The 24801-nt window shown below is 43.7% G+C and overlaps 1 protein-coding gene across 3 annotated transcripts in view; it reads left to right on the forward strand.

Annotated features, from left to right (window-relative positions):
- phkb (phosphorylase kinase, beta) overlaps nt 1–24801 on the forward strand; it is a 145514-nt gene that overhangs the window by 22982 nt on the left and 97731 nt on the right. For all 3 annotated transcript variants that reach the window (XM_080497023.1, XM_080497022.1, XM_080497024.1), the window contains 5 exons: nt 203–341; nt 8516–8615; nt 13002–13109; nt 13589–13669; nt 18881–18996. In XM_080497023.1, the coding sequence (XP_080353149.1) occupies nt 203–341; nt 8516–8615; nt 13002–13109; nt 13589–13669; nt 18881–18996 (544 nt within the window). The remainder of the gene's footprint in view (nt 1–202; nt 342–8515; nt 8616–13001; nt 13110–13588; nt 13670–18880; nt 18997–24801) is intronic.

Raw genomic sequence — 24801 nt, forward strand, 5'->3', positions numbered from 1 at the left:
TTCAGAGTTTTATTTGGAAAATGTTCCATCTCTAAATTTGATTTACTAATGTTCACATAATGGTTTAATCTGCTGACACGTCCCTTGATAGCAATAGCATTTGAGTTTTTGTTGTTCTTGCTTTTAGATGGTTACGTACTCGTTTCTCAGACCGATCTCTCTGAGCTTCTGAGTAACCACAATCCTCTCTGTGTGTTTTCAGTGAAGACAACCATCCTGAACTACCAGAGTCCCACTACGGGTCTTTTCCCTGTCAACACATGCTCCACCTGTCAGGAAGCGAAAGTCCGGGACTCCCTGTACTGTGCTGCCAGCGCCTGGGCTCTGGCCATGGCTTACAGGTCAGTACGTACATATCACCAGAAACACTGTCACATTCGCTTCATCCAGCAGGAGAAGCCTATTCAGGGTAATGACTGCTTCGGTTTGTTATGCATTTATAAAGTGGCATTATTTTCTAATTCGGATTCTGATTCCATTCCGGTTGACCATGCCAACTAATTTCAAGTATTATGTTATTTTAATCCTGAATTGAATAGATACAATCTCCTCTTTAGTGAAGTATGACACCACTGATCCATCCTTCTTGAAAACCATGTTTGTTTCTATATAATCATTTGACGAGAGAATCCACTGATGGCAGACTGTGGGGGCAGTGGCAGCCGAGAGGCTCAAGAGGCAGGCTTGGTATCGGGAGTATGCAGGTTCCGCACCCCACAGCCAACCCTTGACCTCCATCAGCTCCCCGAAGCGTCGTGATGTGGCCGCCCACTGATGGATCCATTTGTAAAACTGGAATTTCCCCAAGGGGATTAATAAAATATGATTAGTTTAGCTTAGTGTCAGAAGTATGGGTATTTTGGTATCGATCTGCACATCATCCGCTCAAATCAGCCCACATTAGTTTTCCAGTTGAAGCAGCTTTAAATGTCATTTAAATCTCTTTGCCCCAGTTTATAAGCTATATCAGGTCAGTTGGTGTCATTGTGTGGAAAATTTAGAGCAGAACTGAACTTTACACTGCTGCTTAAGACGTTGAAGTTGCATAATAATGTGATTGAAGTAGCCGAGTCCTGGACCCCCTGAAGCCGCGGTCCCACCATGCAGTGTGTGCCAGGATGGATTGGGGTCGGTTAGGGGTTTCTGTGTGTCCCCACTGACAAAACTTGTGGATTGTACTGAAAGAACTCCAGTGAGGTACCCGGCACAATGAATGGGTCCCATAAGGAGGAGTGACAACGCAGCCATCTGCTGATTGACAGTGACGGTTGTCACTTTCGACAAGCTGCAATATTTAGATATCTGATTGGCCAGTAACCCTCTGTTGTTGTTTACATACGCCGCTTTACGCACACTGGTTGTTCTGTTAACCCAATTTATCGAAATATCAGCATGCTACCCAGCACCCAGACGCTCCTCTCTGACAGGAATCAAAAGGTTTTCCGAGGTGAGTCACAGAGAGCGGAGGCTCACGGCTTCACTAAGCCGCCTGAGCTGCAGCCACAACTTCGTCTGAGGTCCTGCGACTACTGTTGCATAATCATGTTACATACCTGCCTCATTCACAACCTTGCCTACATTTTAGCTGCGCTCTCCGTGGTGGGACCATGCCACAGAGTTGGGTGTGGTTGTGTTTTGCCGTACCGCACCACCCTGCTCCGGCACGTACTGTTCAGTGGTGCCGAGGCTTTAGGGGCTCATCAGAGATCACGGGGCGTCCTGAGCCTTTATTTGCTTTGAGGTTTCAAAATTAGATTTTTTCATGTGAAAGAAAACTATAATAGCATCTACAGTAACACTGAGAATCTTAGAAATGTACCTGTGAAATCAGTACACTAACTGATTCGGCACAGTTACATCAGCCTGATGAAAGAAGGTGGAGCCCGCTGGGGATTTAATTATTTTTTGAAAACATTACAAGTAGTAAAAGAAACTGGTACATGTTACGTATTTGACTTGCCAGTTCACTAGCCAATAGCGCTGAATCTCCATCAAAGACCCGTCCACCCGTTGAGTTGCTAACTGACTAACAGAATATCAAGAATGAATCGGAGGTGGGACACAGAAAATGAGGGAATCAACCTCACAGGATGGATGATTGGTAAAACCTAGTAAAATGAGTCCCCATCATGATTTTTGTTGTGTGAAGATGCCTCAAAAAGAGATGTACTATAATCAGGGGTTGGGAAGGTTACTTGAAAACTAATCCATTACAATTACAAGTTACCTGTGGAATCAGTATCTTACTCTAAGTACTAAAATAAAAATGTAATGTACCAGAGTACTTTTAGTTACTTTTGAATTATTTCACAAGCAATCATAAAAAACTAAGACAAGAAAGAATAGAGTGTGTCGTCTGCTCAGTGTGTTGACCCGTCTTATACACAGCAGACACACATTGCACTGAACAGAACAAGTTTTGAACTCAATCAAAACTCTGTCACCAGTCAGGTGTCCAACACTAACAACGGATCAAAACCACAATACAAATAAACCTGGTCCATCTCATGCCCCTGGTCCATCTCAGACCCCTGGTCCATATCATGCCCCTGGTCCATCTCAGACCCCTGGTCCATCTCAGACCCCTGGTCCATATCATGCCCCTGGTCCATCTCAGACCCCTGGTCCATCTCAGACCCCTGGTCCATATCATGCCCCTGGTCCATCTCAGACCCCTGGTCCATATCATGCCCCTGGCCCATCTCAGACCCCTGGTCCATCTCAGACCCCTGGTCCATCTGAGACCCCTGGTCCATCTCATGCCCCTGGTCCATCTCATGCCCCTGGTCCATCTCAGACCCCTGGTCCATCTGAGACCCCTGGTCCATCTCATGCCCCTGGTCCATCTCAGACCCCTGGTCCATCTCAGACCCCTGGTCCATCTCATGCCCCTGGTCCATCTCAGACCCCTGGTCCATCTGAGACCCCTGGTCCATCTCAGACCCCTGGTCCATCTGAGACCCCTGGTCCATCTCATGCCCCTGGTCCATCTCAGACCCCTGGTCCATCTCAGACCCCTGGTCCATCTCATGCCCCTGGTCCATCTCAGACCCCTGGTCCATCTCAGACCCCTGGTCCATCTGAGACCCCTGGTCCATCTCATGCCCCTGGTCCATCTCAGACCCCTGGTCCATCTCAGACCCCTGGTCCATCTCATGCCCCTGGTCCATCTCAGACCCCTGGTCCATCTCAGGCCCCTGATCTATCTCATACCACTGGTCCATCTCAGAGCCCTGGTTCATCTCATGCCCATGGTCCATCTCATGCCCATGGTCCATCTCAGACCCCTTGTCCATCTGAGACAACTGGTCCATCTCAGACCACTGGTCCATCTCAGACCACTGGTCCATCTCAGACCCCTGGTCCATCTCATGTCCTTGGTCCATCTCAGGCCCCTTGTCCATCTGAGACAACTGGTCCATCTCAGAGCCCTGGTCCATCTTATACCTCTGGTCCATCTCATGCCCCTGGTCCATCTCAGATTCCTGATCCATGTCATACCTCTGGTCCATGTCATGCCCCTGGACCATCTCATGCCCATGGTCCATCTCAGACCCTTAGTCCATCTCATGCCTCTGCTTCATCTCAGGCCCCAAGTCCATCTGAGACCCCTGATCCATCTCATGTCCTTGGTCCATCTCAGGCCCCTTGTCCATCTGAGACAACTGGTCCATCTCAGACCACTGGTCCATATCATGCCCCTGGTCCATCTCAGACCACTGGTCCATCTCAGGCCCCTGATCTATCTCATACCACTGGTCCATCTCAGAGCCCTGGTTCATCTCATGCCCATGGTCCATCTCATGCCCATGGTCCATCTCATGCCCATGGTCCATCTCAGACCCCTTGTCCATCTGAGACAACTGGTCCATCTCAGACCACTGGTCCATCTCAGACCCCTGGTCCATCTCATGTCCTTGGTCCATCTCAGGCCCCTTGTCCATCTGAGACAACTGGTCCATCTCAGACCACTGGTCCATCTCAGAGCCCTGGTCCATCTTATACCTCTGGTCCATCTCATGCCCCTGGTCCATCTCAGATCCCTGATCCATGTCATACCTCTGGTCCATGTCATGCCCCTGGACCATCTCATGCCCATGGTCCATCTCAGACCCTTAGTCCATCTCATGCCTCTGCTTCATCTCAGGCCCCAAGTCCATCTGAGACCCCTGATCCATCTCAGACTCCTGGTCCATCTCAGACCGCTGGTCCATCTCAGAGACCTGGTCCAGCTTGAATAAGCGCACTTCACTACAACAGCAGTGATGAAAATACATTTTTTCTGCTGGGACCATAAATAACTGAAAAAGTGAGTGAACGCATTCCATTTGGCAGTCCTGTGTTTGGTGTCTTCTTCAGTGGAAGACAATGGTGCTCAGATCCACTAAAAACACAACTTTACTGAAATCACTCTGAATTCGTCTCTGCAGAAATGAAGGACATTTTTTGAAAATGTTGCTTCTGCTCATGCACACCACAGCTGTGGTAAACAGTTCTCCTGCACAAGCTCAGTCGCTGGACAAGCAGAACAATGTTTCCTCCGTCGCATCATGACTCTCAGTCCATAGTCTCCTTGGACCTGGTAGTTTTCTTGTTGACAAACGTATATGTACTCTCATTTCTTTCACTACAAAAACATACAATAGCACCAACTAGTGGCCCAACATGCTAACTACATTGTTTTCAGCGTTTCTGTAGTTTCCCTCTAAACAGACATTGTCTTCAAAATGTTGCAGTGTAAATGCAAAATGTTTATCAAACAAAAATGTGAAAAAGGTGCATTTACAAATCGGAAGACAACCTGCTCTATAACAGGACAGTACATGTAAAAGTCCATCATGTAAACGAGGCCTTATTGATCTCTGACACACGCTGCTTCACTGAAAACCAAACACTGGTTCATGTGTTGACGTGTGTGTTGGTTGAAGTGAGTGTAACTGAAGCTGTGCAGAAACTGCTGGTGGTGTTGGCCCATGCAACATCGCAGCAGAACGGGAAGGAAACCTTACTTGTGTTTGTGGTGTCTGTCCCATGGCGCCACCTCCTCTCTCTGCTCCTTCCACTTTAGTTTTTCTTCCTCTATTTCACGCGTTTATCTTTAATCTAACTCTGTCATTGGACGGCTTTGCGTTTTAACCATGCCGGTAATATTGCTTGAAGGAGACCCCCCCCCCCCACTCACCCTAAAAAATAAATAAAAAAAACACCTTTATCAACTGTGCCCACTCTTGATGGCTGCTTCCCTCCATGATTAGACTCCAGGGAAAGGAGCACTCCCACCAAATGAGCCTGTAATAGGATGGAGGGAAAGAAGTGATACCGAAAAAGAGTGAAGGAGAGACAGGCCGAGCAAACAAAGGAGGTGGAGAGATGGGGGGGTGGGAGGGGAGGGGTAAAAATAGAGCGCAGAGCAGCTATGTGACCAGCGGCAGATCCCCTCATCAGTCATGGCCGCCTCTATTAGAATTGTCAGAGGGATTTAATTAAGATGATTCTCATCTGACAGGCCTGGCTAGTGCCATTACTTACTTCACACCCAGCTGTGTGTGTGTGTGTGTGTGTGTGTGTGTGTGTGTGTGCGTGCGTGCGTGCGTGCGTGCGTGCGTGCGTGCGTGCGTGTGTGTCTTTCTGAGGGCGTGCGTGTGTGTTGGGTTTGATGTATACTCCCACTCAAAGTCGCCATGATAACTTTTATCTTTTATCCGCTCTCATTTCATCACTTCATTCGTTTAAACATGCTATATTTAGCGTCTCTTCATGCTCACAGACTCACTCTCTCACAGCTCTGATGTCAACGTCCGGACGGCCTTTTCGTTTTTCTTTAGTCCTGATTAAATGTACAGTTGGTGCTGTCGCCCTCACTCTGAGCTCTGATACATGCCGTCTGCTCGCTAACCCAAGTCTGCCGTCACCTTTTTCAGCTTGTGAGTGAAAGACGCAGCATAACTCTTAAGTTTCAACCAGGTGTCCTCTTTCAATGGATTAAATCATTATATGTGACCGTAAGCTCCATTGAGGTCTGAGTGCTGCTGCACAAACATTTCCGCCCCCAAAAAATAAAACTGCAGTTAAAAATGAAGCCTTCTTCACTGCTAAGGCAGTTTATATTTAGTGACTTTATATCTTTTGTTATGACTCTATATCCTCCATAATGTCTCCATATCCTCTATAGTGACTGTTTATCATCTGTAGTGACTCTATATCTTCTGTTATGACTCGTTTGTTATCACTCGATACCCTCTATAGCAACTCTATGTCCATTTTGATGAAAACGGCAGCACATTTATGCATGTAAAGAACAAAGTAAATTCAACATAAACATAAACAAGTTTTAATACAGATTGTCGTGAGTAGAAAGATAATGCTTAACCTATCAACCGTGGCGGCTCGTCTGTAGAATGTCAATATCAAAATGTTGGGTTATGGCAGTTTGGTCATTGATAATTATTAATAATTATCAAAGATAGTTATGAATTATTTTATTAAAAATTTAATCTGATATGCATCAGTTAAAATGGGACACTGCCTGTTTAACACGGTATGATAGCAAATTCAGTTAAATCAGTCTCATTAGTTATACTAAACAGTTAATTAGGAATTTGAATCAATAGTTATATTAATGACCAGAATAAACAGTAAAGCTTGAAGGATTTTGGAGTTCTTGACACAGAAGAGGTCGACATTTCATTCACCTTTGTGCTCATTAATAAAACAGCAAGTATGATTCCTAAAATTATATTTATTTATCAAATCAAATCAAATCAAACTTTATTTTTAGAGCACTTTTCATACATACGTGCAACATAAAGTGCTTCACATAAAAGAGAAAAAATAAAATAAAATAGAAACATGCGCATGCACACACCCACACACCAACCCCAACTGCCCGTAACAGAATATAAAAACTGATGTAAGAATGATGTAAGATGTATTTACCATACATCAATTGACCGCCGCTTATCCGGGCCGGGTTGCAGGGGCAGCAGTCTAAGGAGGGATGCCCAGACTTCCCTCGCCCCAGACACTTCCTCCAGCTCCTCCGGTGGCACCCCAAGGTGTTCCCAGGCCATAGAGAGACATAGTCCCTCCAGTGTGTCCTGGGTCTGCCCCGAGGCCTCCTACCGGAGAGACATGCCCGGAACACCTCCCTGGGGAGGCGTCCGGGGGGCATCCGAAATAGATGCCCGAGCCACCTCAACTGGCTCCTCTTGATGTGGAGGAGCAGCGGCTCTACTCCGAGCTCCTCCCTGGTGGCTGAGCTCCTCACCCTATCTCTAAGGGGGACTGAGCTCCTCACCCTATCTCTAAGGGGGACTGAGCTCCTCCCCCTATCTCTAAGGGGGACTGAGCTCCTCACCCTATCTCTAAGGGGGACTGAGCTCCTCACCCTATCTCTAAGGGGGACTGAGCTCCTCACCCTAATTCTAAGGGTGACTGAGCTGGTCACCCTATCTCTAAGGGTACGCCCAGCCACCCTACGGAGGAAGCTCATTTCAGCCGCTTGCATCCGGGATCTCGTTCTTTCGGTCATGACCCATAGTTCATGACCATAGGTGAGGGTAGGGTCGAAGATCGACCGGTAAATCGAGAGCTTCATCGTTTGGCTCAGCTCCTTCTTCACCATGACGGACCGGTACAACGACCGCAGAACTGCGGATGCTGCACCGATCCACCCGTCGATCTCACGCTCCATCTTCCCCTCACTCATGAACAAGACCCTGAGATACTTGAACTTTTCCACTTTGGACAAGGGCACTCCACCGACCTGAAGAGGGCAAGCCACCTTTTTCCAGTTGAGAAAAAGGTGGCTTAATGATGGATGCCACTCAATGTTGGGGTGCATTAGCGCCACCTACTGGCCTACTATCCCTTTTATTTGTTTTAACTCAATTCTACCAAATAATCCCGTTTCTTTTAAAAACATTAAAACATCATTAAATTCCCCCTCAACGTCATTTAAAACACTGTTTAACTGGGAAGACTCCATCCCCCGCCTTCTCAATCCTCGTATCAACTGTAGCATGCGCCACATGTAATCCACACTCACATAAACCTGATGGATGCTTCCCTATTAAACACAAAGTACCATTAAGCCCACAATGTCCCAACCTTAACCTTGCAATGACAATTTGTTCCCTCCTACTCATTTGCAACACTTTTAATTTTCCTACCTTCCTTTTGCATCTGGAAAAATGGTCTGCCCCTGTTCTCTTGATCCCAACGCCTCTGTCATTTAGAATATATTTGAGTTTTGAGGAGGGCCTTCATCTCACATTTTAGATATTTAGGATCAGTTTTCTTCTTTAGACATCGACATCTTTTCTAGTTGGACATCTGTATTATTCCAACAACTTCCAAAATGTCCTTCGATTCCATTATTGGAAAGCTACTTGTCTATATTACATTTGGAATGGCCAAAATGATCATGTTTTTGGCAGTTACTACACTATTGGTTGTTGGAGACCTTTAGGAAGAGTGTTTGATATTATTTTCTCCTGGTTTTGTGGCTTTGCAGGCGCATCGACGACGACATGGGCCGGACTCACGAGCTGGAGCACTCTGCCATCAAGTGCATGCGCGGCATCCTGTACTGCTACATGCGACAGGCTGATAAGGTGAGTTTCAGCTTCAATTCTCCTCCATCATCACTTTCTAATTCAGCGAATGCGGCAGATCAAAGCTGCCGCTCATCAAAGCCTCTCTGAGCTGGCACGCCGGACGCTTATGCTCCCTCTTTTATATCACAACAAATGACAGCGGGAGGCAACCGCCTCACTCCACACAGCTTAATCACTGGCAACCTGTTAATTGCCAATGACTTCTGCTCCCAAGGGGGAAATTACACGTCACCATTATGAGAACGCTGGTGAATGGGTGGAAGTGGATGAGCAGTATGTTGTGTACCCAGATTTGTCTCCTGACTCCAGATCTTTATTTTCATATTTCCCCCCGAACATCTTTTAATACCGCAGCCTTATGTGTCACTGAACATGCACCACCTTTACCTTGGAAAGCTTTTCTGTTTCATTTTGCTTCGACCTTGACGACCTGATTTAGGAGAGAGCTTTTCTGTGTCTTAATTACAACGCTGTGTTTACACAGTTAATTATGGCGAGCAGCCTTCGTTACGGCCTTGTCCCCAGCACTTAACGAGTACACGCCACTTTTATTGAAGATGTGACGCGCAGGCCACTGCTGGTCAGATATCACCAGGAGCTGCCTGCAGGATTGCATCACAAACCAACCAGCTGATATTCTCTTCATCATAAATGCCTCACTTAGTTCAGCTTTATGGCTGATGTTTATCTAAATAACATAAAGCCTTGTAAACAAGGATATGTTTGAGGATTTGCGTGTGGTGGAGACTTGCTGCCGCTATATCACAGTCATGACACTGTAGGCATTTCTTACCTCATAAGGATCACTAGGTACCATTTATGTTGTGTTTGGCTATTGATGATGATTAATAATTATCAAAGATAGTTATTAATTATGTTATTGAAATTTTAATCAGATCTGTACCAGATACCTTGGAGCAACACCTGTCTTAACAGGAAATGATGGCCAATTCGGTTATATCAGTCTCATAAGCAAGGTTGGGTCGTAACAGATTACATGTAACAGCGTTACGTAATTAGGATACAAAAAAAACTGTAACCCATTACAATACATAAAAATATGAGAGAGAGAGAGAGAGAGAGAGAGAGTTTTGATTCTTTAAAAAAAAAAATCAGTGTTCGACACCTGATTGGTTACTGAGTTTTGATTAGTTCAAAACTTTAGTGCAATTTGTGTACAAGATGTGTCGATTCACTGAGCAGACAACGCATTCTATTCTTTCTTGTCTTTATTTTTGATGTTTGCTGGTGAAGTAATCCAAAAGTAAGTGTGATGACGAGTTCAAGCTCATACTGGAGTGTTACAGCAGATAAGCGAGATCAGTCTGATTTAGATATAAAAATGGCGAGGACAAATATTGTTGCATGCGCGCACACACACACACACACACACACACACACACACACACACACACACACACACACACACACACACACACACACACACACAGGAGCGCTGTGGGACAGCAGGAAGTGGAGCAGTGAAAGTGGGACAGAGGGTCTCCACCGTGACCTCAGTATGCAGGTAAAGAGACGTACGGCGAGTAAAGAATGAACAAAAAAAGAAAGGAGCGCGTGTGAGAAGAGATAAAGATGCACAGAGAGAAAGCAGAGGACCAGGATGTAGAAAGGAAGGTGGCGTGAAGGTGGGAGGTAGGATGAAAAATGCAGACAGCTGGATGACGGGGAGAGAGCAGAGATGGAGGGGAGGAGAAGAGAAACAAACGAGGTAAAAATGGGACAAAGGCCCAATTATTAATAACTGCACGACAGGGCTGGTGTCCCATCTGTGATTCTCTGTGCAGTCGAGTCGATCCAGTAAACACACAAAGTGCTGAAGTGATGAAGTCTGTGATGAAGCAGGTCACAGTGTCTGAGCCTGAACCTGACCGACTCTCACTGCTCAGGCCAACTGTCAACACTGGTATCATTCAGTGAGAGCTCGCCTCACTCCGTCGCTCAGAGTGAGAGCTCGCCTCACTCCGTCGCTCAGAGTGAGAGCTCGCCTCACTCCGTCGCTCAGAGTGAGAGCTCGCCTCACTCCGTCGCTCAGAGTGAGAGCTCGCCTCAATCCGTCGCTCAGAGTGAGAGCTCGCCTCACTCCGTCGCTCAGAGTGAGAGCTCGCCTCACTCCGTCGCTCAGAGTGAGAGCTCGCCTCACTTTAACGCTCAGAGTGAGAGCTCGCCTCACTTTAACGCTCAGAGTGAGAGCTCGCCTCACTCCGTCGCTCAGAGTGAGAGCTCGCCTCACTCCGTCGCTCAGAGTGAGAGCTCGCCTCACTCCGTCGCTCAGAGTGAGAGCTCGCCTCACTCCGTCGCTCAGAGTGAGAGCTCGCCTCACTCCGTCGCTCAGAGTGAGAGCTCGCCTCACTCCGTCGCTCAGAGTGAGAGCTCGCCTCACTCCGTCGCTCAGAGTGAGAGCTCGCCTCACTCCGTCGCTCAGAGTGAGAGCTCGCCTCACTCCGTCGCTCAGAGTGAGAGCTCGCCTCACTCCGTCGCTCAGAGTGAGAGCTCATCTCACTCTATAATGACTGAAGTTGTGGCTCCCTTCAGACGTCCACACTGCGGTCACATCTGTCAGCGTGAACATTTATTTCATACCATTATCTTATCAAGGCTTCATTTGCACAACAGCGTTTCAAGTGAAAACGTCATTTCTGCGTTTTAATATCATAAATGTTTTAGCTTTAGAATAGAATAGAACTTTATTTATATAGCACACTTCCCAGACATGAATCACAAGGTGCATAACAGCACATATAAACAGAAAAAAAAAATAAAGTAAATAAAAATAAGTAAAATAGAGATATGGTTATTAAAGGTATAGAGTAAATAGTAATACAAAAGGCAGAAACACTGAAAATGATGTCGTCTCATGCCAGGCCAGGAGTCTGAGCTGTTTTGCAATGAAGTCACACAGATGCAGAGAGAACAATAAGGTCTGCATGTAACTTATAATTCAATCTGTACGCAGCTTTTTAGGTTTTTATTTATGACTTGAAGAAGTGTCTTTAAAGCATCTTCTATCAAATAAAATTAATCTGAGACTGCAAAATACTGTAGGTTTAACTTTTAAAAAGGAATCCATATTAGGATAGATTTACTCTTATTCTTACTTGCATTTATGGTTTTAATCATGATTTAGAACTGTAAACTTGCTTTATATTCTCAGATCTTTACTGTTTTGTTTTGTCTTTAGCTGTGTTTCTTTTTTTAAATTATTCTTCAACAATTTAGTTATTTGAGCTGTTTTAATGTCAAGCTGGTTGTGTGTGTTTTTTTTTTTTAATACTTTAGTTCCTTTAGCTCTAAGGGCATTTTTCTTGCTTTTTCAAAGCATTATTTCAAACAAGATCAACAGAACATTCACAAAACCAAAGCGACAGTGAGCTCCCTCCCTTTTGTCATCATCAGTTCAACCGTGGTTCTAAGAGCAGCAGCAGGCCCAGGCCCTCGGCCAGAGTTTAGAACAGAAATCATCCACGTGATCCCCTCAAGTTCTGTCGTCAGTAACCCCGGACAACATTGGTTTTTATGGACATGGAGAAAATCTAAGAAGCACCAGAGCTTTTATTACAGTGGAATTCTGTCTGTTCAGTTCTGTTCTCCCTGAGTGGACAAGTCTAGGTGAAGCATAGATTTTAAAATCTACCTACTGACCAATGTTTTCAAGTTTTTTTTTGGCCGTTTTAATTTTCTTTTAGTCACTTTGAGCCGTTCAGATTTGTTGCGCTTGATCTTACTTTTAGCCTTTTCAACAAACTTCAGTTTTCTTGTCATGTTAGCAGTTTTATCGGTTTTACCACGTTAATTCCTTTAGCTGTTTGTTTTCTGTTTTTTGTTTTGTCTATTTAAATATGATTCTGTGAAAGTTTGATGGAGCAACTACAGAAAAATCTGCTGCCATTATAAAAGGTGGGGCGGGGGAGGGGGGGCATGCTATTGTTTAGAATGATTGAATATGACTTTGAAAAATAGTTCAATCGTACGTCACAGCACAAAACTGCAAATATTCAAACAATGACATGCTCTTGAAGCAAATAAATTAATTTAAGCAGATAAAGTGTGAATCTAATAAAGTAGAAGAGGGAGAGCAACCAAAACTTTGTCCATTTAATGACCTTAGTAGGAAGACAGAGAACAGTATATTAATGGAACGTTGGTGATCTTAAAGAGGTGCGGTGTGTTTCTTTCACTCCAGGCTCTGGAGAGATTTACAGATTCAGCTCCATTCGTGTGTAATGACTGTGGCGGTTCTCCTGTAGCGTCTTGCTGAACTGGAAGTTCCCACATCTGTCTGTTTGCTTTTTAACTCTCTCTCTCTCTCTCTCTCTCGCTCTCGCTCTCGCTCTCGCTCTCTTGCTCTGGCTCTCTCTCTCTCAGGTGGAGCAATTCAAGCAAGACCCCAGCCCCTCCAAGTGTCTGCACTCTGTCTTCAACGTCAATACTGGAGATGAGGTTCACACCTACAGTGACTACCACCACCTGCAGGTCAGACACACACACATCTGGACAGAGAGGCTGTTATCTCATAACCCGCGTCACGCCTGTTTCAAATAATATGGCATCAAATATTGTGGCCAGAGATTACTATTATTCCCTCAAATTACTACTCTGTGGCCTCAGGTGACTATTTCTTGTCTCAAAATTACTTACTTTTCAATTAATATTGAACTGAAGTGTATCTATAGAAATATGACCCTGATTGTCGGAACTTTTAACAATCCACAGTGAAATTACTGGTACAAAATGAATGTTAAACGGTGTTCAAGAGAAAACGGAATGAAGTGAAATTCCCCTGCTGAAATTACATTTTCCACTTCATCAATATGTTTTGTTTAACTGGGTCAGAGTTTAAAACCTGCTGCTCATTGAGCCACAGACAAGAACATGCTGAGGGCCTGAAGGTCTTTTAACATGAGGAAGAGGTTGAAGAAGAAGAGAGAATAACGTGTGTTCCTCTGCTGCAGATTGATGCCGTGTGTCTGTTCCTGCTCTACCTGGTGGAGATGATCTGCTCCGGCCTGCAGATCATCTACAACACTGACGAGGTGAGACGACCACCAACCTCACGGCTGGGGGACACTCCTGACCAATGTACCACCTGCAACCCATGTGTAGCAGTTTTATTTTTTGCAGAATTTCTGTGTGGAAATACTGGAAATGCTGGAATCAAGGACACCACTGAATATAGATGATCTATTTTATTATCAATATGATTTATATATGGATACATGTATGTATTTCCGACATACAGTATGTATGTGTATGTGTGTGACTGCCTCCTAAACAATTGCCTGACAGCACAGAGCTGTCTGACTGGTGTGTAGAGATGCTCACGGGAAAAGGTGAAAGTGTGTCACTTCCCGCTGGACACAAACAAACGTGTTCATTCCGGTTTGAACTGATTTCCTTTGGAGTCCCGGCTGACCAGGGGTGGTCAGAACAAGGCCTACATGCAGTGGCTCCATGCAGCTCTCACGTCTAGAAATCAAGATGAACTGTTCTATTTTCATTTTATTTGCTGTTTCAAAAAGCCTCATAATTCCACACCAAGAATGGCTCTAACAAACAAAACCACTTGAAATCACGGGACGGCAAATGAGAATTAGCCTCCAGCTAAATCTGGTACAATGCATCAAATAGCAGCTTTTATGTTAAATTGTACATGGGACCTTTTAAATAAATAAATGACATTAAAAAAAAAAACAATAGATTAATAGAAATAATAATCCAGAAATGAATAGTCAAAACTGTGAATATATCAAATATCTGAAATGGTCAAACAACAAAAAAGGCTAAATGGCCAAAACACTTAAATGTTTCCATGAGGTTTCAAGTGAAAACATGATGTTGCGGTTTTGTTTCAGCAAAGTTCCCCTTTACACGCAATGTTTTCTCAACAACAGCAGAAACACTGAAAATGATACAGTGGTGGAGCAACAAGTGTTGGTCCACCAGTTGCTGTTGTTTGTTTTTGTGATGACACCACACACACATGCAGCAGAGAACATTATACTCTAAACATTAACAAAGGGAGAACACGGACATTCTCGTGGACAGACGACCAAGTTGGACTGTTATTACGGCGACTGTCAAAATAAAAGTACCAAGTCAAGGAAAATATGGACTGGGAGTCATGACACTCTGGAGGAAACATTGGTACTGGTAACTACGGCTGCAGTGACCAGGAGCAGGAGCAAAATTGCATTTTTCCTCATTGTCACAGAGACGAAGTTGAAACGTTTTTGAAAATGTGTGTTTTCAGAGGCTCTGAGCACCGTTGTTGAGTAACGGTCCAAAACACAAGGAAAGTTTCTGTCTTCACTTGTAAAACAGGGCCTTAATGGTTGTGACGCTTAATCCTCACTCCTTTAGTTTTAAAGCTCATTTGTGGTTGTTCAAGGCGTACATTCTGTCAGTTCTCTGGCGGATCGCTATCGTGTTAGCTTGCGCTGCCGTGCAGTCGTTAGTGTACCTCAAGCTATCCTGCAGACATTCAGCTTCCTCTCTGGGTTGGTTTCGCCCTGCCGATGTAACCGCTACCTAATAGGACATGAACGATGTTAATGAACTCTGAGAATCCAGTTAGCTGAGTCCTGGCCGTACGAGGCAGGTCCACAGGACGTGAGCTCACTTTTATAGCTCGCCCCACATTCATGTTTTTGCTGAGCCGCTCGGTTGACTTCCAGCGGGGAACCGTTCAGATCATTTCATTGTGGAAGCTTAAATGTCCTCTCGGGGAAAGGAATCGGTAACGTGTTGTTTGGCAGCGCCCCAGCCCTCCATTACTGCGGCACTCTGTGGGAGTGCGTGTCTCCTCGTCTGATGCATGTGTCCCCCACCGCTCAGTGTTTCTCCTGCCTTCTCTCTGCTCGTCTCCTGAAAGAGGAACACCAGGACTCGCTGGCGGCTTTACACACTGTGCTGTTTATGGCGCGGCCCGCAGGAGCTGTTAGAAACTCATTAATTCTGCTGGTTTTTACAGCCTTACTTACCGCCACAGAGCGCTGCAATTTGTGCCCTTGGTAAGAGCATGTGTTGACTAAATTAAGCTTATCTTCAGAAACACGGTAACACATTTCACCGCTAACCAATTAGCCCGTTCACATTGTTTACCCAGCGATCCACCCCTTTTCCCTACAATCACTCATTTCTCTCTGTTGCTCAGTCCCGGCAGAACAAATTGACATTGTGAGTCTGTCTTTAATAGCAAGGCCAGTTGTTTGTGCAGCGGACTTCATTAGCGCGGTTAAACAGTGAGTGTTGGTTATTTACGGAGTCGCCTCTCGGCCTTTGTTTGCATTGTGTGTCATTCCCACAAATCACATTATTACAATGTTTGTTGTGATGTTGCCGGCGTCGGGATGCTTGTGGAGTCCGCCTGCGTTTGCCTGACGGAGGAGCTGGAAGCTGCATTGCAGTATTTCTTTCTCCTTCCACAGATCGTTTCCAGGCTGCGGCAGCACAAACACACACTCCGACTCTGATTTCCTCCGTTTACATTATCGAGTTCATCTGGTTTCAGTCTGAGCTCTTCTGCTGCGCGCGGCAAAGAAAAGCAGATGTAGTTGGTGTTTGTAAATGTCCTCGCTCTCTCAAGCAGACAGCGATAGTTGGGAGATTGAGAGGCACGTGTGGCTGCTGGGCAGTAACGTTAATTAAGATACCATTAAGATAGTAAATAGTTCCCCTCATTAATCATTGTGCTCATAAACCCCAAAATAACAGATCCAGGAAACGCAGCCTGTTTAACTCAGGTTCTCTCTTCACTCCTTCACTCGTTCATCTCCTCCCCGGCTGCGTCACTTCTGATTAAATCTCCCATCACTCAGGAACACGCAGCTACTTTCAGCTGCTTTTAATGATTCAAGGCCTTTAAGTCGTCACACATCTCATGTCTCTCCCTTTTAGCTGCTTGCAGATGGAGATATTGATTTAGACGTTCCTCCTGTTATCTTCATGCTGGAGCTTTAGAACAGGTCGATTTCCTCTCATTCTCCTCATGACACACACACACACACACACACACACACACACACACACACACACACACACACACACACACACACACACACACACACACACACACACACACACACACACACACACACACACACACACACACACACACACCATGTGAATGATCTGATATCAGTGTTACCAGATAAACAGGTGTTCCTAATAAAGTGGCCTTTGAGTGTGTGTTACCTGAAATCACGGCCTCAGAGTTTTATGGTAAAGTAGTGCATAAGGTTTTGAGTCAAGGTTCAGATTTTATAATGAACAACAAAACAAAGCATGTTGAAAAATACTAGATAGAAATGGATCGCATCAATTTCTCACCTTTTTTCACTTTTCTTCTATAAACCTAAAATATGTTCAGTTTCTTTTTTAATTTTCCACTTTACATCCTACTTTCCCTCCTGTTTGTGAAACTAATCATTTGGTTTACTCTTCACAGCACAGCACCAGTCAAAGATTTGTCTTTTTGTTCAGCTTAAGAAGGTTGAATTGGAAGCTTCTTCAAGCTAATTCTGCCATCCTTTCCACTGATCCATTACATACAGAAACACACACTTTTTTTAAGACACCCAGGCCCGCCCCTCCCTACACGCAGAACACGCGCTGTGCGTAGGGCCCCGCAATCCATGGGGGCCCCCATTTTGCGCAAGTGAATTGAATTTCCCTCAGGATCAATAAAGTATCATCATTCTCTGCAAATGCGCAAAGGATGCGCTGCATTTTGCTGAGAGGCGCGTAGAACACCGCCACCAAGTCATCCCGAGGCAGGAGAGAGAGAGAGAGAGAGAGAGAGAGAAAGAAAAAGAAAAAGAAAAAGAGACGCAATGATTGAAAGCGCGAAGCGTCACCATCTGACCAATCAGCGGTCAGACGGGCCGGCAGGCAGTTGTTTCCAGGTCGAGAGAGAGGAGAGGAAGAGGAGAGGAGAGAGAGAGAGAGAGAGAGAGAGAGAGAGAGAGAGAGAGAGAGAGAGAGAGAGAGAGAGAGAGAAGAGAGAGAGAGAGAGAGAGAGAGAGAGAGAGAGAGAGAGAGAGAGAGAGAGAGAGAGAGAGAGAGAGAGAGAGAGAGAGAGAGAGAGAGAGAGAGAGAGAGAGAGAGAGAGAGAGAGAGAGAGAGAGAGAGAGAGAGAGAGAGAGAGAGAGAGAGAGAGAGAGAGAGATGGCTTCCAAACGTGCTTCACTTGAAGGTGGGATGTTGTTGAAATAAAAAAGAAAAAACTTTGTGGCATAAACTGTTTATACCACAAAGTTTTTTCAGACGTGTGCATCTGTAAAGTTCTTGTTCCACTGTTGATAGAGGCTGTTCATTTGATTCGTTAGTAATTGTAATGCATCATCATCATCATCATCATCATCATCATCATCATCATCATCATCATCATCATCATCATCATCATCATCAATCATCATCATCATCATCATCATCATCATTATTATTATGTTATTGGAAGGGGGCCCCCAAAATAAAATCCTGCTTCGGGCCCCCACTTGGCCAGGGGCGGCCCTGAAGACATATAATCACGCTGTTTTGTGACTGTTTGATAAGGTAGCAGTTTTATTTTTTGCAGAATTTCTGTGTGGAAATACTGGAAATGCTGGGATCAAGGACACCACTGATAGTGTGTGAGTGTGTGAGTGTGAGTGTGAGTGTGAGTGTGAGTGTGAGTGTGAGTGTGTGTGTGTGTGTGTATGGTGTTTTTGTGTGTGTGTGTGTTTGTGTGTGTGTGTGTGTGAAAATGCAAGACTGACACACTGATATTTACACTTTTCCCTGAAATGGATCTTAGTGATTTGTGTGCATCCAGAGTCTTGTTCTGACTGCTGGGTGAACCTGTAGCCTCTCACGCTGCTGCGATTTACTACCTAATTACATCCCGTCTGCGGCTGCAGGGGCAGGTTCACCTTGAGCCTTGATAAAAAAATAAGCTTTCTTGTCCACTTTACTAACCTTTATAATGAAAGAGTTACACACAAGCGCCGATCAATATCAAAGGTCACCTGTGTGTGTGTGTGTGTGTGTGTGTGTGTGTGTGTGTGTGTGTGTGTGTGTGTGTGTGTGTGTGTGTGTGTGTGTGTGTGTGTGTGTGTGTGTGTGCGTGTGCGTGCGTGTGCGTGTATTTTGACTATACTTTCCATGTCTTCCTCCAGGCCTCACAGCCCAACATGTGATTGTTGTATATTGTGTGTGTGTTGTGTTTAGTCCTGCCTTCCTCTGCCTGATGTTTGTTTCCTCTGCAGGTTTCCTTCATCCAGAACCTGGTTTTCTGTGTGGAGCGAGCCTACCGGGTGCCGGACTACGGCATGTGGGAGCGAGGAAGTAAATACAACAATGGCAGCACGGAGCTTCACTCCAGGTCAGTCGGAGGAGAAACCTCACAGACTCATGATGGTCCAGCCCCAATCATCTACACCACTGATTCACTGCCTTTTTATTGAGGGACACAAATACGTGTTCAATGGAGCCATATTTGCTGTAACTCTCTTGGGACTCTATTTTTCTTTTTCGCCTGACGCACCACCTTTTCTTTCTCCTACTGGTTACTCTTTTCATGTAAAGGCTTAAACTGAGTACATTTGTGACATAGATTCATTAAAAGCCGACTGACCAATTTTCAATCAGGGGTGTCAAACACATTTGATCCAAATTCCATCTTGAGTGGTCTGGACTGGTAAAATAAGTAATATTGTATGTTTTTCTACACAACGTAAATGTCTATATTTTCAGCCTTATGTTTGACACCCTGTCTCAAAATCATGAATACTTCACAAGCCCCACCCTCTTTGTGGTCAGGAGCCCCTGTGGTCAGGAATGACTGATCTATGCCATCCCACTACAAGTAGCTGCATTGCAGGCTAACCTTACTCGCTGCAGTGAGTGGTGGCAGATGGATGGAAGCTTGGAAGTGGTTCCTCTTTAGGGGTCTTTAACCTTTAGAACTCAAACAGATGCTTTGGCCCTTTCTAGCATCACAATTAGTTTGGAGTCACAATATCTAAATGTAAAAATAGGGATAACATGTCTGATGTTTGATGACTACAATTTAAAATACTGGACATGTTGTTTAGTAGTTGTTTTTGCAGTTTTATCTTTTTTTTTTTAGTTGTGTGAATCACTTCAGTTGTCACGAGTTTCACTTTTTTTTGCCATTTCACTTGTATTTGAAATGATTTGGTCTTCGCAGTTTTACCCATTTAAACAGTTTTGACTCTTTTTTTTCACTTTTGGGGTTTATTCAGGTGTTTTGACAATCTTTGCTCGTTGTTTTTTCAATTTTGAGTCTTTTGATGTGTGATATCATTGGTAGGATCGATGCACCAATTCTGACACCACTACAAGGTCTGATACTACACAAAGTACCTGTAAAGTTAGTACAACTGCTAAAGTGACTCAGGAGGATTTTACTCTGAGGTATGCTACATTCTACATGCTAAAGGGTTTCAGTGCTCACACACAACAATGCCACATACTAAACGTGACTAAAGTGTGACTAATGCACACAATAACCCTCGGTCTATAGTCTTCAGTACACACAGAGCAGTGTGTAGATAGATGCTACACTATGTACTGTAATCAAGGCTGTCGGAGGTGACGTAGCGTCGACACAAGTGCAGATTCTGTTTGCAGCGGCGCATGGCCTTTGCATATCGTTTGCGTCTGGAGTATTAGCAGAGTTGGGAAGGTTACTTGAAAACTGTAATCCGTTACATTTCCAAGTTACTTGTCAAAAAATGTCATCAGTCATGTACTCCAAGTACTAAAATAAAAAAGTAACATACCAGAGTACTTTTAGCTACTTTTGGATTACTTCACCAGCAAATATAAAAAATATAGACAAGAAAGAATAGAAAGTGTCGTCTGCTCAGTATATTGACACGTCTTATACACAAACTGCACTTAACAAGTTTTGAACTAAATCAAAACTCAGTGACCAATCAGGTGTCGAACACTGATTTATTTTTAAAGAATCAAAACTATAATACAAATAAAGCTTTTAATTTGTATTCAAGAAAATGTGTCCATATTTTCCAAAACTCTCTCTCTCTCTCTCTCTCTCTCTGTCTCTCTCTCTCTCTCTCTCTCGTTTCCTCATTGGTTTTAATGTTTTTTTTTTTTTTATGAATGTTTGATGAGAAGCTGTATCTGGCAGCATGAATCACTGATTGATAATAACTGAACAACCCCCTACTGAATCAACGAGCAGACTGAGAAAAAAAAAAAAAGTAATGGCACGTGTTGCCCAAATTAATACCTGAAACATGAGATCCTCTAAACGTATTGAGAATGTCTTCCTCCCATCAGCACCAGTACTGTTATTGGCAGGTTTCTGACAGGTTATGAACTAATAAAACTAGTTGACAGAGTCCAGGTGTGTTTCAGTGAAAGTGAGCAGGTTTTATCCTACCAGATGTTTCTTCAGGTGAGACGTCAAGTTCCTGAATGTTCGCAGCACTTTCACGTCTGGGAGGCATAATTAGCATTGTACAGAGAGGTTAAGAGATTTCTCCGACTTTAAAACATAGTGATGGGAGCAGCTGGCTGCTGTATCCATGGCAACGCCTCAGTGCCGGCCAGCCTGAAAGCGTCGGGAAGTGTGACAGCTGCAGTTCTAGTTTATTCCATCCGATTTTCTATTGTAATCCTTCTCAGTAATCCCAATTTTTATCCAATATACCTGTAACAAGATTACACTTTTTTTTAATGTACTGTAACGGATAACAGTAAAAAACATTTTGTATCCTAATTGCGTAACGCCGTTACATGTACTCTGTTACTACCCAACCCTGAGTATTAGCTTAAATAAATAATCTCAAACAAGCTCCTTAAAAGGGATGAGGCGGATACTCGTTTCAGACAAGTATCTTGTACGAATAATGCATTTTTTTACGAGCACGAGCATAATACAAGTTTACATGTCAATATCTGTGCTAAACCTCATTTGGTAAGTGACGGTCTTCACGCTCTGTGATTGGCCAGTCACACACAGTAGGAGACACGTCTCTGCAGGCAGCTCGTGCACAGAGAGTGACTGTCACTCCTAAGGATTTCTTCAGTTCGCCTCTAATTCGGTTTTTATGATCGTTAAAGTTATTTAGTGAACTTGTTTCGTAATGTGCATTGACAAGACAGAGCTGAAAACAGCACTTGGAAAACTTTGCTCGTACTGAACGTGGTGCTTTTGAGAAGAATACACACACATAGAACACACAAAGTAGCCTATATTAATATGTTTATTGTATATGGCTGTTCATAAACATAAATACATTATAAATGTCACAAATTAAGCTGTGTATACTGTATATAGTGTTTTTATGTATATATAAAAAAAAAAGATTCTCAATTCTGAGGCTGTTCTGCAAATAAACAATAAATAAAGCAACTTCTGATCAATCCATACCAGTTTCAAACTTAAAATAATGTACTGATTTAAGCCCCACCCATTTTCAGTTGAACCATGCCCACTTCCGGTCTAGGCCTCGCCCACTCCGAGTACAGATATGGATACAGATTATTTAGAAGTTTCAACAGATACAGATAGTGGTGTACTCGCTCATCCCTACTCATTAACACCAGTTCGTCCGAGCAAATACCTTCTCTCTGAATATTTTTCTGAATAACTTCTAGAAGTGTTGGAATCCTGCAAATTGTAATTATCGATTATCTGGGTTTTTATATTTAATGTAAAAAATTATAATAAAGTAATTTTTCCTTTAACCAACTGCTTAATTCGTTTCACTGATTTGTCTTTTCAATATTCAAACCTGTATTAATTCAATATAATATGGATAGCACAACCAGCTCAGAATACTTTGGTATTTCTCCACCTGCAGCAGTTTTTCTACCAATCCGGAGGTCTGAAACATTTGTGATCAGCAGAGATGTTTTTACCGCTTTACACCTGATGACCTGTTTAAAGCTTTAAAATGAAGAGAACACAGCTCCAAAACTTTAGATATATTTTAGATATGAATACAAAACTTCTCTTTTAAGTCAATCATGCTTCTGTTTTGTTTTTTTTAGATTCAGGGGATTTTAGCTGGAACCCACTAACGGCCAATATAAAAAACGACATAATTTTCAGCTTTTCTTCTATATATGTGTAAACGAGAAACGTTTCTGAAACAAAAGCGCAGAAATGACGAGTTTTCACTGAATTAAATAGGAGCTTCTCATCTTGGCTCTCCTCGTCCATCCACACAGAACTAAGCAAACATATTTCCTCCGTCTGAGCCGTCAGTTCTTCCTCTGCTCAGGTGTGTTTGTCGGTTTTAAAGCGTATTTACTGATGGGAATGTCAGAACAGCAGCAGGCTGTAACCTCCGCTGAGGAAATAACCTGCGTCGAGGAGAGAAGTAATGGATCCACAGCCGAGTGCTTCACTGACTGAAGATAAGGATTTAGTTTCCAAACATGAGCTCTGTTCTCAGCCCGAGTTTCACTAACTGATTCTTCATCCAAGGTCGGCCTGGCCTCTCCCTCTCGCTCCGTCTTGATAAAGATCCTCAATTTCTGCCATTTCTTATCTCTGGGAAGCTTGTCTTCCTTTTTTTTTTTCTTTCTCCAACAATCCAAGGCTATTGGCAGCAGCTGGCTGAGCTCTCCTGCAGAAAAGATATCAGATATTCTGTAGTGGAGAGGCTCTGGCTCTTGTATTTCCTCCCCTCGTGGCCAGGCTTTAGATTTACACAATTAGCGAGCCTGCTTATACGTGTAGTTGAGAATTATCATGCGGTATGCGAACAGCCGACTGTGGCCAAGGCTGCATGTGAGCAGACAGGATCAGACTGAGGAGTCTTTTCTCTTCCGAGTGCCGGCGGGCAGACAAGAGCTTCATCATGTTGATCACCACAGCTAGTCTCTCTGCTGAATTTCCGCTGTTTTTATTCAAAGTAGCATCTTCAACCTTGGAAGATTTACATTCCTTTAACTTTAGATCAGTTACATGCATTTCTTTTACCATTATAGAACTACAGGTGTTTATTTCTTCATGAGTATTTCATCTCGCAGCAGATTAAACTCATTCCTTTAACTCTGCTGTATTACACTCTGTTTACACATGAATCAGCCAGAACAATATGACCCCTGGCCTGGTATTGTGTATGTTGCCTCATTGCTCCAATACTCACCAAACTGTGTTTGGAGGGATGAATCAGGTTATCGGGAATCACAAAAACATTTTCTTGGAATTCTGGGTCTGTTTAAACAACAACGGCGCTCAAAGTCACTGGAAACGCAAGTTTTATATACTATTGAACATATTGAATACACTTGGGCTTCGATCACGACTTGAAAACGAAGCCTTCTGGAAAAACCCAGACTCTGTCGACAGTGGAAACGCTGCTACTGCACATGTGCACCACTGTCATAGTAATTAGTAGTTCTGCACATGCAGAGATAATAAGAACAAAGTCTCCTCCAGAGTGTCGTGACTCCCAGTCCATGTCCTTCTGGGACTTGGTAAGTTTTATTTTGACAGTCACCATAATAACAATCCAACTTTGTCGTCTGTCCACGAGAATGTCCGTGTTCTACCTTTGTTAATGTTTAGAGGGGATTGTTCTGTGATGCATGTGCGTGTGGTTTTATTCCAAAAACAAACAACAGCATCAACTTGCAGCCCAAAATGTGAACGGCATAATTGTCAGTGTTTCTGCTGTTGCATCATTCTCAAAAGTTACTCTGTAAATGTGAAACGTTTCTGAAATAAAAACACAAAAAGTTATGTTATTGTGTGAATGGGGCCAGAGATTGATCACTGAAAATATTGTTCCATTGAAGAAATAACCTCAGAAACCTAAACATCCTCCAATTTTGCACTATTTTGTTAGTGATTTAAGTCACGTTATCACAATTCTGAAGAAAAGATCTAAACCATAGAGAATATCACATGTGCTTTACGTTTTACTCTCTGCTTAGTCTAACATTTCTGAGATCATCTTTGATAATGACTTGCATCTACATGAGTGTCTCGATTCCCCAACGTACCAAAAGAGTAATCAGTTCACCTTTTGTTTTTGGTTTTTTTGGGAAAAACACATTTATTTATTTAAAATCAGTGTATAAAAGACGAACCTTGGCTTTTCAGGAGGAGCTGCATGAAGGCACATGATAAATCTAATACTAGCTCCTCTGTGTGAGTGATGTAACAGTGTGTGTGTGT

Source organism: Blennius ocellaris (assembly GCF_963422515.1).
Source record: "Blennius ocellaris genome assembly, chromosome: 1".
Taxonomy (NCBI): domain Eukaryota; kingdom Metazoa; phylum Chordata; class Actinopteri; order Blenniiformes; family Blenniidae; genus Blennius; species Blennius ocellaris.